Genomic DNA, 19,262 nt, shown 5'->3' with positions numbered 1-19,262 from the left:
TCGTTGGCAAAGAATGCTAATTTAAGTTCTTCTTTTCCTATTTGTATTCCCTTGAATTTCTTTCATCTAATTGCTCTGGCTAGAGTGGCAAGCATTATGTTGAACAATTTTTAGATGGAATGCTTCCAATTTTTCTTCATTTAGAATGATGTTAGCCTTAGGTTTAGCATAGAGAGCTTTCACTATGTTGAGGTATATTGCTACTACCCCTACTTTTTCTAATATTTTGAACATGAAAAGGTACTGCATTTTGTCAAATGCTTTCTCTGCATCAATTGGTATAATCATAGGTTTCTTCTCTTTAAGTTTATTGATGTGATGAATTACATTTATTGATTTCTGTATGTTGAACCAACCTTGAAACCCTGGAATACACAACTTGATCATGGTGCATTGTTTTTTTTTATATGTTTTTGTATGTGATTTGCCAGAATTTTATTGAGAATTTTTGCATCTATGTTCATCAGGTAGATATGGATCTGAAATTTTCTTTCCTTGATGTGTCTCTGGCTGGTTTCAGTATCAGGGTGACACTAGCTTCACAGAATGAGTTTGGAAGGGTTTCCTCCTTTTCTATTTCATGGAATAATTTGAAGCCCTTCAAGATATGAATAGTTAAAAAAAAAACTGTGGTATATATACACAATGGACTATTACTCAGAATCACAAGAGAATAAAATAATGGCATTTATAGGTAAAAGGATGGAGTTGGTGAATATCATGAAGTAAGCCAATCCCCCAAAATCAAAGGACAAAATTCTCTCTGATAAATAAATGTTGATACATAATTGGGTCTCTGGGGATGGAGGAACATTGATTGGGCTCAGGAGAGGGAAGGAAGAGGAGGGGTACGGGGTAGGAAAGATGGTGGAATGAGACAAACATCATTACCCTAAGTACATGTATGATGGCACACGTGGTATGACTCTACATCATGTACAGAGAAAAGAAAATTTGTGCTCCATTTGTGTACAATGGATTGAAAAGCATTCTGCTGTCATGTATAACTGATTTGAACTACTAAAATTTTTTTAATTTTTTATTTTATTTATTTCTTTGTATGTGGGGCTGAGGTTCAAACCCAGGGCCTTGCACATGCTCTACTGCTGAGCCACAATTCCAGCCACAAAAAATAAATTAAAAAAAATTAAAAAGGAGATCTTAATTGTTGTCAGAAAGGTCTAGCAGGCAAATCTGAATATGTGAAATTCCTGATTCCAAGTTCTTTAGTGGGTATAGAAACAACATGGTCAACTAATCTGCCAGGTAGGTAAAATTTTTTATCAAGTCTCTAGGAAGGGTAGCACAGTTCCTGCTACTACTTGCTATATTGTAGCCTAATGAAATCAAATTTTCTAAATGCAAAATGCTTTCTTGTGTCTCCATGTCTGTTTCTCTCTGCCTCGTATGCTCTTCTGCACGTTCAGTTCTTAAAATCAGACACAAGGCCTTTTGCCTTTTCTGCTCTATTCCTACTCCCAAAACTTCCTCTGCATGCCTACAAGCTGTGCACAGCTACTAGAAAAAGGGTGATGGTGAACTGTGGTTATATACAGATCTGTACCCCAAGAGGATAAGCCCACAAATAACAGAAACCCTATACTTCCATCCTAGTTTCCCCAGCCAGAGCCTCGCCCACAGGAAGCATCTGAGGGAACCATGTTTGCTGCATGAACATGTATTCAATGTCTCCCTCTCCCAACACAGAATAAAAACATCCTAAAATCATTTTGAAAATCATAACACAACAATATAAATGTACTGAATACTATTGCCCTGTTCAATTAAAAATGGCTAAGATGGTATAAAAATTCTTACCTCCTAAGATGGATGATAAGGTAATGTAGAGTGTTGAAATTGGACGGTGGCAATTTTCTTAGAAGGTCCTTGGTTTTAAGAATAATTTGGTTGATTTCCGTACACATATTTGGAGATGTGTTGTCTTCAGAGTTGTCCCTTTTGGTGTCCTGTTCTTGGTTAATATGTTGGATGACATTTGCAAGCTCCATAAATTCCTGGTACCATTGGAATAAAACCAATGGTTCTGGTAGCTAAAGAAACAAATTATATTAAAAATACCTCTGGGATGAGGTTGTGGCTCAGAGGTAGAGTGCTTGCCTAGCACATGCGGGAACCTGGGTTTGATCCTCAGCACCACATAAAAATTAATAAACAAAATAAAGGTATTGCATCTCGCTACAACCAAAAAATAAATATTTTGAAAAAATCTTCTGCCTGTTTTCTTTTTTAAAGTCAACTATAAGTGAGAATTGCTCAAATAATTTAGCATGTCCCTTTAGGTTAACAAAATTTTCTAAAGTCAATCTGTATTTATTGATATCTCTTTCAGTACTGGAGATTGAACCTAGGACCTCAAGCATGGTATGCAAGCACTCTAGTACTCAGCTTCATCCCTGCCCATAAAATAAAATATCTATGTTTGGTAGAGAAGTGACTTAGAAAGCAAATCAAAATCTTGACTATAAATTATATTTATGTTAATAACAAATTAATAGATAATGAGTGAAATTCTAAACTTTAAATGAAGTTTAAGCTTTAAGCTTCATTATGGGATTTTAAAACTCTTCATCTCTATCCTAAACACATTATATTCACATCTGCCCCCCAAATAGCATAATCTTCAGCTGTTTTACTGGAACAAACATAGAATAGTGAACAAAATCTATAAAATGAATCAGAAACCCATGGATTTTATGAGTAAGGGGTAAAAATATCAAAGTGCTAAAGGGCACAGATTTTACTTGGGCAAGAATGAAGATCAGCACAAGATAATATGACCTACAAAAACATACTGTCAACATCTCATGAAACTTTAAAACAGGCTGATTTGCCATGAATAGATCGAAAGAAGTAGTTCTTACAACAAATATCCACTGCCATAATGAATTTCAATGTTTCTACTGATCTACAATAGAAAATTCAGTGAACAGTTAGCTACCTGATGTCCTATAATATCTGTGGGAAGTTAAGGTGTTGCCTTGTGATCAGTTTCTATCTTCACCACTCTGGGATCTGAGGCAAGTCACATCACCTCTTGGAGCTTTAGGTCAATGAGTCAGATAAAGGCTACTCTCTAACACTATTGCAAGAATTGAGCACACTTTCCCAAATGAAAGTCTTAGACATACAAAATTCCTCAACAGAATGCAAGTTGATTGTATTGGACCCAATTCATCTCCTCTCCCTGACTGACTAAACAAGGTTAAGGATGACACATTATGAGACTTCCAGTCATTCAAAGGTATCAGCCTCCATTTCTCAGTTGAGGGGTCTGTAGAATGTGATTAAAGGGTTATCAGTGCTTTCCTGGGCTAACATTGTAAATCCAGCAATTTATACTTAATTTCTTTCCCTCCTGCAATTCCACTAAAATACAGTAGGCTCATAAGGACTAGGAAAATAGAGAAAACAAAAAGCAACAATTCACAAGTAGAAGAGCAGATGAATAAGTCCTGATGCAGCATTTCCAAGAGAACTGACCCTTTGTCACTCAACATGATCTTCAGAATCCTAAAGGGATGTGGACAATCACTACCAGGTCCTCTGATCTTGGCTTAGGTTGCAGGTGGGCCAGCTGAGAAAGCTTAGCTCTCTATAGAATCCTGTCTCCACTCCATGTACTAGGGCAATCTCCTTTCTAAAACTCTGGAAAATTTTTCTCTGGGCAATGGGATACGGAGGCTCTCTGAATCGAGGCAATGCCAAACATAAGGAACAGAGAAGTAACTGTATTCAAATGGGGATATGTTGGCTATATGCACACTGAAAGCACAGATCCTACAGTCTTAGTAACCCTGGCTCCCACAGTATTGGTACTGTATCTCTAGGCAAGGAAAAAACCCTTTCCTGGGGGACTGGGGTTGTGGCTCAGTGGTAGTGCACTCATCTGGCATGTGCGAGGCGCTAGGTTTGATCCTCAGCACCACATAAAAATAAATTAATTAATTAAAAGTATTGTGTCCATCAAAATTAACAAAAATGCCATCCCAGGAGGACCACACCAGTGCCAGAACAGGGAACTAGAGACATGTAGTTAGGCATATACCAAACAGTCCACCTAGACCACTTTATACTAAAGTTCAAAGTTTTTAAAAAGCCTTGATGTGTGTTCAAGTGCTTCCAAAGTGATTTCAAGCCCAAACTCATGTAACTAGACACCATGAAAGACAAAAATCAAAATGGGTAGATAAAGAACAAATTGAAGGTGTAAAATGATGCTGTCAATATGCTGGCAACTAGTCAGATATGGTGAAAGAGCACTGGAAATGCAACTGATCTAAATTGAGATGTGCTCTAAATGAAAAATAGATACCATATTTCAAAGAAGAAGAGCTGCAATACAAATAAATAAATAAGCAAAATACCTCATAATTTGAAAAACTAGATATTCAAAATGTTAAATGATATATTAAAATTCGCTTCACTTTATTTTTAATTTTTATGTTGCTATAGAAAATTTAATGTTATATATGAGGGTCACATTGTATTTCTACAAAGGTTAGAGGCCAAATAGAGAAAAGAACCCTTAATGAGAAAAATCTATGAATATCCACAATAAAAGAGAATCATATAATCATTTAAAAAATGTTATCAAAAGAATAGAAAATCAGACTTCTTGAATATTAAAACATGATCTCACAAATGGAGTAATTTACTTATTCAAGAAGAAAAAGACAAGGAAATGTCTTAGAAAGTTTTTGAAGAAAAAAAGAACAATAAAGAAAAGGTAAGGGAACTGGAGAACAAGTATGCTTGCCAAGCAAGTGCAAGACCCTGAATTGTTAATCCCCATGAGTACAAATAACAAATTTATAAATATTTATATGTGTGTTTGTGTATGTGTACACACACACATCCCCAAACAAGAGCTTCAAGTACAAGGGTGGGAGAATGGCAATAAAAATCAAGAAAAGTTCCAAGAACTAAAGTGCTCACAACTGACGGAGCTCATGGAGTGGCCAGAATACTGGATGGAAATATATCCACATCAAAGTACATCATTATAAAATCTTAGAATAATGAGGGGGGTGATGACATAGTCTATACCAATGAAAAATATGAAACATAAAATATTTTTGCTCTTTGCATTTGATGGTAGGTTTAGAATAAAACTTTAACCTGCTGAAGGTAACATTTTAACACTTCACAGATATCGTGTGAAGAAAATTCGGACAGATCTACTAAATGCCTTCCGTTTTCCAGAGCTTGACACAGTATTGCGATTTTTGCCTTGTTGCCACTCACTCGATAAATTCCCTTGAAGAGAAAAGAAAAACAGAATGCAATATTTTACTCTAGTACAAAGGGCTAAATGCAGACATCTAGACAGAGTTGATGTATCTACTTCAATTTTATTAGTATTTAAAAAATACAAGTTGAAGTCAAATAAATTAACATTTTCCAAATAAATGTGAATAAATTTAGTTATTACAAATGGAGAGTGCTGATTTTCTTAAAGTCTCTTTTTCATTAAGACAAATCAAAAAGGCATTTATGGTTTTAGAGTTTTAAGAGTAAACAACATACTTGTAAACACAAGGCAGTCTTTTCAATTTCTAAAGTACACATTTTGATTATGAAAGGAATGCCATCTGGCTCCTTTTTGGCAACACAGGACAATTCTGCTCCAAATAAGTGCATTTTCCCCGGAAGCTTCCGATGTCCGCAAATGATGGTTAAGTTTGCCATGCATCTTTTATGGCAGACAAGAAGACACTATAAGAAAATGATATTTGAAAACTGATTGACTCACCTTAAAATTATTCACAACTAAGCAAAATACAGGCCGACTAATAACGACAAAAATATGTTAAAAAGTACTATTTGTGGTTTGTGAATTACATTTAACAGGAAAACAAAGAAGAAAACTATAGAAATAAACTGTGGGACTTTATTAAAATGTACTGGCAAGCCAGGTGTGATGGCATATGCCCATGATTCCAACTACTTGAGGGGTTGAAACAGGAATTTCACAAGTTGAAGGCCAGACCAATCTAGCAAGAACCCATTTCAAAACACAATTTTAAGAAAGGGTAGATGGGCTGGGGATGTGGCTCAAGCGGTAATACTCTTGCCTGGTGTGCGCGGGGCGCTGGGTTCGATCCTCAGCACTACATAAAAATAAAATTTAAAAGAAGATATTGTGTCTACCAAAAACTGAAAAATAAATATTAAAAAAATCTCTCTCTCTTCTTCTCTCTCTCTCTCTCCCTCTCTCTCTCCCCCTCTCCTTCTCTCTTTCTCTTCTCTCTCTCTCTAAAAATATGGCATGTGCAAGACCCTGAATTTAGTTCCCAGGAGTACAAGCAACAAATTTATATATATTTAAATGTGTGTTTGTGTGTGGACACACACATCTCTAAATAAGTAAAATCATAACAAAAAAGTAGATAGCAAAAGAAAAAATTGTGATTCCCAAAAGATCTTACCTCTTCGCATTTAAGACCTCTAAATATGAAAATGCGTTCACAGTATCGACATCTTGCTGGAAATCTCCATTTTCTGAACTTATGGGTGGCAGCTGCTTTTGCCATTAATGATTGCTGAAATGTTCCAAAGGAGCTCGTTCCTTACAACAGAAATGTTAGTATGTAAGAAGGGTAAAATGACAAAAACATATACCACATGATATTGTACTTGGAATAATTTTTAGACTTTGAGATTACTTATATATTACAAAAGCTATTATTTTGCATTTCTAACATAAAAAGCATCTCATTTATTGATCTCTTATAAAACACATTTTTATGTACTTATGACAGTGGAATGCATTACAATTCATATTACACATATAGAGCACAATAGTTCACATCTCTAGTCATATACAAAGTATATTCATACCAATTAGTGTCTTCATACATGTATTTGGCATAATGATGACCTTCTCATTCCACCATCATTTCTAACCCCATGTTCTCTCCCTTCCCCTCCCACCCCTCTACTCCAGAGTCCTCCCTTGTTCCCCCTCCCTACCCCACTATGAATCTGCCTCCTTCTATCAGAGAGAACATTTGGCATTTGTTTCTTTGGGCTTGCCTAGCTTCACTGAGCATTATCTTCTCCAACACCATCCATTTATCTGAAAATGCCATGATTTTATTCTCTTTTATTGCTGAATATATAGGATTTTGGAAGAACCCTGCATGTTTTTATGCAGAAATTAACAAGTTGATTCTAAAGTTTATATGAAAATGTTAAAGATATAGGAAAGCCAAAGAAATTTTAGAGAATCTAGACTACTTGACTTCACAATTCACTGTAGAGCTACAGGATTCAAGCCAGTGTGCTTTTGGCCTGGGAAGAGACATGCAAATCAACAGAATAAAATAGAATTCAAAGTAGACTCTCTTGTATTTAGTGAAGCTAATTTTTTTTATAAATTCATTTAATTTTTTAAATACATGACAACACTGGAATGCATTTCAATTCTTATTACACATACAGAGCACAATTTTTTGTATCTCTGGATATAAAGTATGTTCACGTCAGTTTATGCCATTATATATGTTCTATTTTTTGCATTACAATTCATAATACACATATATACCACAATTTTTCATATCTCTGTTTGTATATAAGGTATGTTGACACCCGTTTCAAGTCTTCATATATGTACTTTGTATAATGATGTCCATCACATTCCACCATCCTTGCTAATCCCCTTCCCCCTCTCTTTCCCTCCCACCCCTCCCTAGAATTAATCTCATCCTCCCATGCTGTTCCTCCCAACTCAACTATAAGTCACCCCACTTATAGCAGAGAAAACATTTGACATTTTTTTTTTTTTTGGAATTGGCTGACTTCATTTAGCATTATCTTCTCCAACACCATCCATTTACCTGCAAATGCCATAATTTTGTTCTTTTATCAGGCTGAGTAGTATTCCATTGTGTATAAATGCCACTTTTTTTTATCCATTCATCCACTGAAGGACATCTAGGTTGGCTCCACAGTTTAGCTATTGTGAATTGTGCTGCTATAAACATTGATGTGGCTGTGTCCCTGTAGGGTTCTGTTGATTTCATTGTATAGTTATTTCACCTCTTTTGTTGATTCTCAGGTATCTTATTTTTTTTCAGGATATTGTGAATGGGGAGTTTTCCTCATTTCCTGCTAAGAGGATTTGTGACTGATATACATAAATGCTTTTGATTTATGGGTGTTGACTTTATATCCTGCTACTTTGTTGAATTCATTTACTATTTCTTGAAGTTTATTTAACTTTTGTTTGGAAGATCTCTCTAGTGGTGAGAGAGGTGGGTTAAAATCACCCAAGATTATTGTGCTGGGAGGTCAATTTGACTCTTGAACTTGAGAAGAGTTTGATGAGCATAGCTGCACCATTGTTTGTGGCATATATATTTATGATTGTTATGTATTGTTGATGTATGGTTCCCTTGAACAGTATGGAACGTCCAACTTTATCCCTTTTGATTAGCTTTGGTTGAAGTCTACTTTATTTGATATGAGTTTGGAGACCCCTATTTTTTCCTCACTATATGTGAGTGGTATGATTTTCCCAACCTTTCACCTTCAGTCTGTGTATGTCTTTTTCTATCAAATGAGTATCCTGTAGGCATTATATTCTTGGATCTTTTTTAAAAATCTAATCTGCTAGCCTATGTCTTTTGATTGGTGAGTTTCAGCCATTAACATTTAGGGTGACTATTGAGATATGGTCTGTATTTCCAGTCATATTTGTTTATTTGTATTACTTAACGTGACTTGGTTTCCTCTTTGATTAGTTTTTCTTTTAGTGTACTACCTCCTTCTGCTGGTTATCAATGTTTTTCATTTCCTCTTCATGAAATAGTTTGCAAGGATGTGTTTCAGTGTCAGTTTTCTAGCTGTAAATTCTTTTCACTTTTGTTTATCATGGAAAGTTTTATTTCATCTTAAAATCTGAAGCTTAGTTTGGCTGGATACAAGATTCTTGGTTGGAACCCATTATCTTTCCAGTTTGAAATATGTTGTTCCAGGATCTTCTAGCTCTCGGGGAATGTGTTGAAAAATCTGCCGTTATCCTAATTGGTTTACCCCTATAAGTAATCTGATTCTGTTTGCTTGCGGCTTTTAATATTCTTTCCTATTTCTGTATATTGAGCATTTTCATAATAATGTGTCTTGGTGTGGGTCTGTTGTGATTTTGCACATTCAGTGTCTTGTAGGCTTCTTGGATTTGGATTTCCATTTCATCCTTCATGTCTGGAAGTATTTCTGATACTATTTCATTGAATAGATTGCTCATTCCTTTGGTTTGAACCTCTGTGCCTTCCTCTATCTCAATGACTCTTAAATTTGGTCTTTTTATGCTATGCGATATTTCTTGGGTTTTCTGCTTGTGGTTTCTTATCATTTTTGCTGTGCTTGTCTACATTCTTTTCAAGATGATATACTTTGTCTTTGTGGTCTGATGTCCTATCTTCTAAGTTGTATACTCTGCTGGTGATGCTCTCATTTGTGTTTTTAATTTGGTTCATTATTTCTTTCATTTCAAGGATTTCTGTTAAAATACATATATATATATATATATATATATATATATATATATATATATATATATCCTCAATCTCCCTGTAGATGTTATCTTCTGCTTCTTGGATTTTTTTATGTAGCTCATTGTTAAAATGATCTTTCACTGTCTGTATTTGTTGTCTAATGTCTTTTTCAAGATTCCAAAATATCTGAATAATGTAAATCCTGAAATCTTTCTCTGTCATTTTTTTCTGCTGTTTCTGATAATTCTTCGAATGATGCATTGTCTTCAATTGTTTGTGGTATTTTCTTCCCTTGACTTTTCATGTTGCTGCTATTTCTTTCCTGCTCTATGGGACTGGAGTGTTATTCTTTTTACCCTATGTAGTGCTCTTGTATATTCTAAGATCCCTTCTTTGTGGGGAAGGACAATGTTGACAGTTCCCAATATCAACAATACATCACTTATGTGTAAATTACTGCTATTAAGACATTTATTGTCTCAATGTCTAGTAATGTTAGATTCAATTATAATTTAAAATATAATCAGTAGTTTCATAGAAGATGTACACTTTCTTCTTGTGGTGGACAGAGAACTGGAGGTCAGGTATCTGACATTATGTTAAGGGCGAAAGATGTAAGGGCAATGGATTAATAAAACTTAAGAAATTTGGAGGAGAACTCTAATCAAGAAGGTTAGTAGCAGGGGAATAGACAGGAGGTAATTTAGGGGAGACAAGTATGTGGGAGGACAGTAGAATGCATAAAAACAAACACATATATGTGTGTAGAAAATTACAAGAAGTAAAAATAGTAAAAATTAGGAGGTTGAAAGAGAAAGAGAGGGAGGAAGAAAATAAAAAGGAAGCAAAAAAGAGAAAAAAGAGAGAAATAAAAAAAGAGGGATGGCTTATGCAATTCCTTTATATTATATTATTCTGGTCACTCAGTTCTATTTCATGCAAAGTTCTTGGTTGTGGGGTTGTGGGGACCAGAGAAGGAGGGGTGGCGGAGAAAGAAAGAGGATAAAATGGAAGAGAAGAAAACAAAAAACAAAACAAACAAACAACAAAATACTCTCAGAGTTCCCTTTTCTTCTCTTTTCTTTCAGTAGGTGGAGTTGTCTATTCCAAACTTGGTTCTCTGCCCTCAGGGTGGTGTAGGTAACCAGTGTGAGAAGACTGAAGCTCTTCCTGTCTTATCTTGGCTTCCCTAATCTTGGTCTCTCTGAGTTGCTCCTAAGGTTTTAGCCCCCTTCTCTCTATTGCTTATCAGGTCTCAGCTGGGGGACCTCACACCCTCCACCTTAGAATCGCACCAGGTGGGCAGCTTCCTGGTGGCACTGCTCTCATGTTCAACTGAGAGCTGATTTTGTGCTGATCATTTCTATACTGAGTTATTACAGCTGGGGGAGGGGATTTGGAACCCAGGTACCTGTTCAGTCACAGATCTGGCTGGTAACCACACCCACCAAAGATGGTGAGAAAGGTTGAGTCAGTCCTTTTCCCAGTTGGGGTGTCTGGTGAATTGGGGGGAGCTGGGATGTCCTTGTGCTGTGCCTAGAATGTGGTCTGGGGACCTGCGTGATAGCAGAGCATCCTCTGGAGTTCTGCCACTCCGCCGAGGTGCTGAGTTGGTGTCTCTGCTCCCCCACTTGAGAGGGGCACCAGTGCTCAAACTGTGGGCTTTGGGACCAGAGCCTGGAGTCTCACCTGAACACAGAGTTCTGCTTGGTGTTCACAGCTCTGGTGGATTCTGCGAAAATCCGCTGGATGGAGTCCTGTCACATGCGCTGAGATGTTGTGTTTCCTCAAGGCAAGACCCGGAGGAGGAGAAGCCACCTGATAGCTTTCTCTGATTCAGGCACAGAGAAGCTAGAAACAGGATCTCCTCTACTCTGCCACCTTGGATCCCAGTCAACCGATTTCTGACAGAGATGCCAAAGTAATTCCGTGGTCTTTCAATAAATGGTGCTGAAATAACAGATATCCATAATGTGAGGGATGAACCTCACACCTTATTTCAGTCAACTCTAAAATGAACAGGAACCACACACCTAAACATACAACCTAACACTATCCATCCTTGAATTCAAGGTTATAAAGGGCAGCTGCCTATTTTTATAAATAAAGAATGTTTTAGGAACACAGCCATGTTGATGTATTGTGTATAATTGCTTTTAAGGATTATTAAGTATAATGGTAGTAGAGATAAAAGACTGTACAGGTGTTGATAATTTTTGAAACTGAGGTTGTATACACATAATTCAAATACTCTTGGGCCTACTTTCATGACTGTTTGAAATTTCCCATAATAAAAACTTGTTTTTCTTTTTTTAGTCTACCTTCAGATCTACTCTGGGCTGTCTCAAGATCATCCCCGTAAGCTCCATCACTCTCCTTCCCATTTCTCTCCAGCAAGGCTCAACCAATCCTAGAGTCCCCTGAATGTCCTGTGGAAGCCAGCCATTCATTGTAACATGCTAAGCACAGATGTGACATCATGGTGGTACTGAATGAATATTAGAGAAATATATTGTACGTAAAATTATGGAAGGTTCTGTCTGCATACACCCTGAAGTTGAAACTGAACTTACCCTTCCCTAACACTTCTATAAACATGTTAATTAGTTCCTACTTCTTCCTTTCAAAGGAAGACTATGGGACTAGACTGTAGTTCAGTGGTGGAGTGCTTGCCTAGCATGCCTGAAGCCCTGGTTCAATATGTAACACCACAACAAATAAAATAAAAAGGAAGACTGTGACATTTGAAAACTTTCTCAGCAATACATCCTGAAACTTTCTTCAAGAAAAATAAAACTCTTATCAAGGGAGGCATTATTGCTGAATATCTGCTCTATGAGCAAGGTGGCTCATTTCCTTATCACGTAATAATAAAGACAATTAATAAAACACATACCACTTTCCACAGAAAAGACCAGAATGTGCTCCCAACCTTTATCAATCCCCTGGATTCTTTACACACATGAGTTATCTTTATGTGTGTGACTCATCACCATGATGAAAGTGAGTGGGAAATTAAAAAGAAACAGCAAACCAACTACTCTTCAGAGATATTGTCTGTGACTTGTTGTCACAAATCAATTGGTTCTGGCTTGATCTGAGACACCTGCACATTCTGGCCACCTACAGAGCTTTCTTTCAGATTCCTCAATGGCTCAGAGCACATGGCTGCACTGTCAAAGCAGTGAGATCCTGGTAGACATTAGAGATAACCAGCAATTCTGTGCAGAAAGCCTCCCCACTTCTGTGCTTATTAAAGTTACCTTTCACTTTCAAGCTCACACAAAAATATCACTTCATTCCCTCCATTGAAAATAATCATTCCTTTGGCTCTAGTATTTGTTATTGTATTCTGCCACTCATTAAATGGAAAGGTTCTACAGGGAGTCTGTCTAGCATAAAGTGAGACCCTGCTAAATTTTCAGAGTGAATGGTGATAAATTTTGATCAACGAGCATCAGAATTCTTCCAGAATCCCTTCTGGGAATCATCTTTGTTCAACGGTAGTACTAACCCCCTGGGACCAAGAGCAGTTGTAAAGGCCCACATTCCTAGGTCAAGGACTTTTGCAGGTGGGAGGGGAAGGGGATGATAATTGAGAAGTTGTTCTATTTTCTGGAGGTGGAGTGGGCTGGTGTTACCCTACATTCACTGAATAGTGATTCTTCAACTCAGCTAAACTTCAATCTCCTCCCAACTTGGGGGCTGAAACTTTTCTACCTGGGCCCATCAGGCTTTCTTCAAATTCAGTCTGAAAGGTTTTATCAAAATCATGAGACCAGAGCTATAGGTATTGTCAACCTAATGAGGCTTAAGTGTCACTGTTCCTCACTTGCACAGTTCTAACAATAAGTTGGCATTTCTGGCAAACTGCTTAAAGAACTCACTGCAGGGAAAAGGATCTAAATCTCAAAGACACACATGTATAATGTGCTGTGATTTATTTACTCATCCTAAATACTCACCTTCACATCTAATTTTGAATTATTTTTCATGAAGACGGAGACCCCTACACCCAAACTCAATAAGGAGGTGAAGTGAACCCAAAGAAGAAAAGAACAAAACTGATATAGAACAAAAGCTGCCTGCTGTTTAGAAATGGTCTTGGAATATTCACAAAACACCTAACACTCCTCCCTTCCCCCAAAGGATCCAAAGAACTCAGTGGATGTCAAAGATCCAAATGACTCAGTGTGGAACCCTCTCCTTGGTCTCCAAGGCAGGGACAGTAGTGAAAAAGTGAAATAAACCAGCACCTGTCTGACTCAAAGAAAAGGACAGTCCTGGTCCACTTGGTTTCCACAGAAGGGGGGCGACCTTTGGAACACCAGATTTTTATCACCCACAGGGTCTTGGGGTATCCTGGCCACATACTCACAGGGACATACTCTCCTTGTAGCAGTTGGGATCTCCCAGCTTATCAATTCCAATTTACACCCTAACTTTGTGTGCTAAGGTCATGGTTGAAAAATGGTGAATGGAAACAGAAGGGACAGTAATAAGGAAAGGACAGAGAAGAGGTAGGATAGAGAGGCAACAGAGGGGGCACTCAGAAATAAAGGCAAGGAGAGTGTCCCTGCACCTTTAGACCCCTCTCCCCTCCCCAAAGTAGTCATCAACCAAGGCCTAGATGAGGTGAAGTGGGTAAAGAAAAAGTAAAAAGGGAACAGCACTTGTTAGTTTCTTTACCTAGGTACTCATCAGAATGAAATTTCAGGAAATGTCACAACACTTACAAAAAGATCCCAGTGGGAAACACGATTGTGAAGACCCGAAAACCAAGAAGGAAAAGTCAAGTTAACCCGTGAGTATCCTGAGTATCACGAGTATGGCTCTGGTCCGCAGCTGCCTCAGCGACGTCCTCCCGCTCCAACTGCTCACTGATCACCAAGGACCACAGTGTTCCAGTTCCCATAGTGCCCGCTCCTGACGTCTACCGCTCCTGGGCGCCCATCCCAAGGTTCAATCCTCCTGGAAGACCCCGCCCCGCCCACAGCCGCCTCCCCTCTGGGACCACCGCATGACCCTGTGGCCGCCCTGACCCTGGATGGCAATTGGTCAGCAGCCATCTCTGCAGTCCCCAGCCCAATGCAGCGCCAGAGCGACCACCGCCATCCCACACTCATCCCCGCGCTTCCTCCAGTCTCCAGGACTCAATCTCCCGCCAAATGCATGGCAAGAGAGGGCCAGAGCTCCCTGCCTCCATCCCCACGCATGGCCCTTGGATGCCCTATCAAGCCACCTCCCTGAGGATTTTCCCACGTGACCAAACTTTTCACACCATCTGCACTAGCCCTGGACTAAATAGCACCACAAACTCTTCTTGCAATCATAGAATGAGGAAGGGCCGACTCTTATGTAGATCAACTAGGAGTTCCTTTGAGTTTGTTGAGATGAAAAGTGCTTAGAACAGTAACTCACCTAATAAATTCTCAGTACACTTCACCATCACCTGGTTAAGATCAACATTTCTTATTGTCTACTATATATCCTGAGATAGTGGAACTGTGTGCCTTTCCAGTGGTCTGATGGCTTTCCAATGGCCCTGTTCATAGCCCATGGTCCTCATCCCTGCCACCTGCTCCTTCTCCCATATTCTTGGGCAGTGGTTTGCAGACAGGGGCCCACCAGCATCATTTGCAGGTCATCATCTCATTTGACCTCCTTCTTCACCTGAGGCTGCTGGCCTCTCTTCCCTGGTTCCCAGGCACTGCTCATGTGATTTGCTCTCCTGGGCCCTTCTCCACATTGATAGAAGGGAGCTGAGCCATTGTGGTTGGATGGTAAACAGCAGAACATAGTTACAGTCCTGCAGAACTTCTAGCACCATGAAGAGTGCAGGCTCTGCAGCCAGCTGCCTGGGTGCTGGCTCAGCTCCTGCTCCAGTTCTGCCCTGGGCAAGTCCACTGCACTAGCTCTACCTGCCTTCCTCTGTGAAGACTGACTCCTATGTGGAGATATGTTGGCATGTGGTCTTAATGATCTACTAAGGAACAGGCTTAGAATTACTTGGTATGTAATAAGCAGTCAAAATTAAAAATTTTAACTTATCTTTTCTTAATATTCCTCATTAGGAGCTCTAGATCTTGGGATAGTAAAATTAATGGAAGCTAGCTGGGTTCAAATTCTGACTGAATGACTCATTGGGAGCACATTATTGAACTAAAATCAGCCTGTTAGGCTATAGGATTAATACTACCTACTTCATAACACAGAGTTGTTACAGAAGTAAATAAAATAAATGGAATTAAGCACTTTGTATAATACCCAGCATGTAATAAATAGGAATTACTAAACTTCAGTGCAGTGGTTTTTATACCTTATGATTACTGATACCAGATTTAAGATCAAAGATATCAATAGGACCCTATTTTCATATATCAATTGGAATTTAGCTCTACTAGTATCTAGAACTGCAGTAGCAAGAAGTAGTTTTTTAAATCAGTGTTTATGAACTCTTACAACAAAAATATATGAGAGAAAATTGAGTGAAATATAGTTTAAAAAGTATATTCACATATGTATATTCACTAAAGGCAGACCACAGCCAAAAAAAGTTAGAAAATTCCTTATGAATTTCAGAAGTCTAGTTTGACCCCTGTTGAGCAGTTAGTCAAGAAAGAACTTTCACTGTGTTAACACACCCCTCACTTGGCTTTGTTTCATGGAAGAATTTCCAGTCTGTTATTTTAGTGCTGTGCTATTATGCATTAGATGAACTAGTTTTCCTGGTTGGTTTTCTATTTGTAACATTCAATTGATAATCAACCCAGATTTGTATACAAGAGTTGGGACTTTTAAACTCATTCCGATGCTTTTTGTATATACACAGCAAAGAGGCTATTTTCCAAATGATGTTATTTTGCCAACATCATGAATGAGATGCTGCTGATTTGACTGGCTTGTTAAGAAGGTCCTTTTTATTTTTTTGGTTTCAGGATGTCCTCTTGTAGGTCACAATTTGCTAAGTGTTTTTTTTAACATGTATGGTGTTTAATTTTATTGAATATTCTTTAACACATCCACAATACCAGTATCTTGATGTGATGCTTCCTCTTTATCAGTGTTGTCCAATAGACCTTTCTGCCATGACAGAAATGTACAGTATCTGCACTGCACTGTCAGGTATGATAGCCACCAGCCCATGTGGTTACTAAGCTCTGAAATAAGTGGTGGTACTGAGATACTGAAATTTGATTTTGTAGAATTTTAATTAATTTAAATAGTCATACAAGGGTTTTGGTTCCTGTATTGAATGACTAATATGTAGGTTAGCAGAAGACATTTTAATTGGTGTTCATTATAATTTTCTTTTCCTGATCTTTTTCCTTACCTGCCTTCCTTTCTTTGATCCTTCCTTCCTTCCATTCCTTTTTCCTCCCTCTCTCCCTCACTTTTCCCTTTCTCTCCTTCCTCCTTCCTTCCTTCCTTCCTTCCTTCCTTCCTTCCTTCCTTCCTTCCTTCTCTCTAGCACTGGAGCTCAATCCCAGGGCCTCAGCATGCAAGGAAAGTGCTCTACCACTGAAACACATCCCAGCCTTCAGGACAGTTTTCAATTAAAGTCTCCTGAAAGAAAGCTGGGTGCACAAATATGATAATTACAATTTTAGAAATGGGAGTCCATGCCTTTAATCCCAGAGGCTTGGGAGTGTGAGGCAGGAGGATCATAAACTCAAAGCCAATCTCAATAAATTAGTGAGATCCTGTCTGAAACTATAAGGGAGGAAGGGAGAGAGGAAAAGGATAGAAGAAGGATCTATGGACCTGATCAATGCACAGTATATGCATGTATGGAAATATCATGGTAAATTCCATTAACTTGTACAATTAATATATGCCATTGTTCATGATTTTAAAATCCCCAAAAAAGAGAATTCCTCTTGGCACACAGATTGAGATCTAATGAATTATCAGTTCCACTGAAGTAGCATGGCTATGATCTTCTAACAAATAATAGGAAATACCTAGTAGAGAACACTAGTTATCAAGCTCCTGGTTGGGACAAAGACTTTAATTTATTTTTGTTGTAGAAAGAATCAGGCTATAGAAATAAATGGAGCAAATTCAGAGCTTTCAAAGATCCTCCACTTTATATCAGGTCAAAGGTGATATGTGCAGTTCAGATGGATCTAATTTTGATCTCTTTGATGGTTGTGCCAAGAATCCTAAAAAGACCAATGGGCTAAAACACTATTCAACTGGGACACAGTAAGACCACCCTGTAATCTCAAAAAACCTTAATCCATCACCCTGGGGAACACTGTATACTCTGAATTCTATCAATATACAAGGTGCTGGAGTCTCAGAGATTTACAGACTTCAGGAGGATGCAGGTATACATGAGGAGTTAGTGAAACATGCACCTTTTGAGTTTCCCTTTGAAATCACGTCCATGCTTAACATGTTGGTACTTCCCTTCCTGAGGAACCAGGGCACTGTCTGTCAGGCACTGCCAGGCCCTGCCCAGGCTCACCTTTAGCTTATGGTCCAAATTCCTTTCCAACCTTCTCAGGAGGTTCTCCATTTTCCTGTCCAACTTCTTCTCCAGCTGAGCAATGTGTTCTTTTAAGCTTCCCTTTTGTGCTTCCATCTTTTCCTGCTGCCCTTGCTGTTGCTGTCTTAGCAGCTACTGTTCCTTCTCAGCTGCCTCCCTCTTGAGCCGCTCAACTGTTCCACAAAAGTTTTAGGGAGGGAAAAAAAACACAAAAACAGTCAGGTCTGAGCTCTACTATCCTAGCTTCACAAACCAAACTTATTTCAGAAAAAGCAAGAGGGATATCTGAATCCTCCCTTTAGCCATGATAGCCACAGTATGTTTCCAAATGTGATGAAAAACTGATTTGCTGGCCTCCCCTGTTGCTCTCAGATTTAGCAGAGCATGTGCTGTCCACAGCAGGAAGAATCTTCTGGTTTCAGGAAGGTTTTCCTGTCCAGTCAGTCAGTCTATGCAGGAACCTCCCCACTCTGTAAGAGCTGTGACCTCCCCTGTACCTGCTATGGCCTTCTTTTGAGCAGTGAGGGCTTTATCTGACTGCAGGATGGATTTTTCTATGGTAAACTGTGACTGCAGGAAGCTCTGAAGGACCTAGTTTGCCTGGGGAACCAAGAAGGAACAAAAACATTTTAGGCATCAAAGATCTAGTCTTCTGATAAGGAAGTTATTATTCAATAGACCACAAAACGGACTTTATTTTGCATCATTCTTAGTTAGGATCCCATAGAGATTCCTGTCCTTCTAAGGACACAACAAAAGTCCGTGCTCTGGTGAGACATGAAAACCCTCTACAGCAGACTCCTCTCCCCTGAGTGCTGCCCACCAGCCACCCCAGTCATATGTAAGAGCAGTTCTACAAACACGTACCCTCTCCATTGTTTGTGGTATGTGCACATCCTTTTTCTGGATCTTTTCTAGCCTTCCTTAACTAGCATCATATCTACAGTTTGTTTGACTTGTGTCTTCCACCTCCTATACTAGAAAGCTTTTCTAGGCTGCCTTCTGAGTTTCTTTTCAGCTTTGTTGAGATTAACAAATAAAAATTGTATACTTTGAAGTTATATAACATGATGTTTGATATATGACTGCATTGTTGAATGGTTCCTACAATCAAGCCAGTTTTCATGCTGATCACATCACACAGTTACATTTTCCATTGTCATGAGAATGCACAAGGCCTACTATCTTAGTAACATTAAGGTACACAATAGAGTATTTTAACTACAGTCACATTTGTACATCAGGTGGGC

At 38.5% G+C, this 19,262-nt stretch overlaps 1 protein-coding gene, 2 long non-coding RNA genes and 1 pseudogene across 4 annotated transcripts in view; 1 reads left to right on the top strand and 3 right to left on the bottom strand.

The window, feature by feature from the left end:
* LOC308656787 (rho GTPase-activating protein 29-like) overlaps positions 1-1,925 on the bottom strand; it is a gene marked incomplete at its 5' end in the record, with an annotated part of 7,040 nt that extends 5,115 nt beyond the window's left edge. Inside the window, one exon of the mRNA XM_081308151.1 lies at positions 1,819-1,925. Coding sequence (XP_081164277.1) covers positions 1,819-1,925 — 107 coding nt within the window. The remainder of the gene's footprint in view (positions 1-1,818) is intronic.
* The window catches only part of LOC308656522, a 25,303-nt gene extending 13,934 nt beyond the window's left edge, over positions 1-11,369 (top strand). Inside the window, exon 3 of the long non-coding RNA XR_014023737.1 lies at positions 11,239-11,369. This is a non-coding gene — a long non-coding RNA (uncharacterized lncRNA). The remainder of the gene's footprint in view (positions 1-11,238) is intronic.
* LOC308656520 lies at positions 1,940-5,673 on the bottom strand. Its single transcript, XR_014023735.1, has 3 exons — positions 5,548-5,673; positions 5,140-5,277; positions 1,940-2,051 (listed from the first exon to the last, which is right to left on the bottom strand). It is a non-coding gene; the product is annotated as an uncharacterized lncRNA (long non-coding RNA).
* Positions 11,250-19,262, bottom strand: part of LOC308656512 (guanylate-binding protein 6-like) — a 21,290-nt pseudogene continuing 13,277 nt past the window's right edge. Inside the window, exons 9-11 of the transcript XR_014024289.1 lie at positions 18,510-18,612; positions 17,882-18,185; positions 11,250-11,468 (exon numbers count right to left, since the gene is read on the bottom strand). The product of XR_014024289.1 is annotated as a guanylate-binding protein 6-like (transcript). The remainder of the gene's footprint in view (positions 11,469-17,881; positions 18,186-18,509; positions 18,613-19,262) is intronic.

The sequence above is a fragment of the Spermophilus citellus genome (genome assembly GCF_964194105.1).
Source record: "Spermophilus citellus genome assembly, chromosome: 9".
NCBI classification, from domain to species: Eukaryota; Metazoa; Chordata; class Mammalia; order Rodentia; family Sciuridae; genus Spermophilus; species Spermophilus citellus.
Note: the sequence above shows the minus strand (reverse complement) of the source record. Positions and strands in the feature narration are given on the sequence as shown.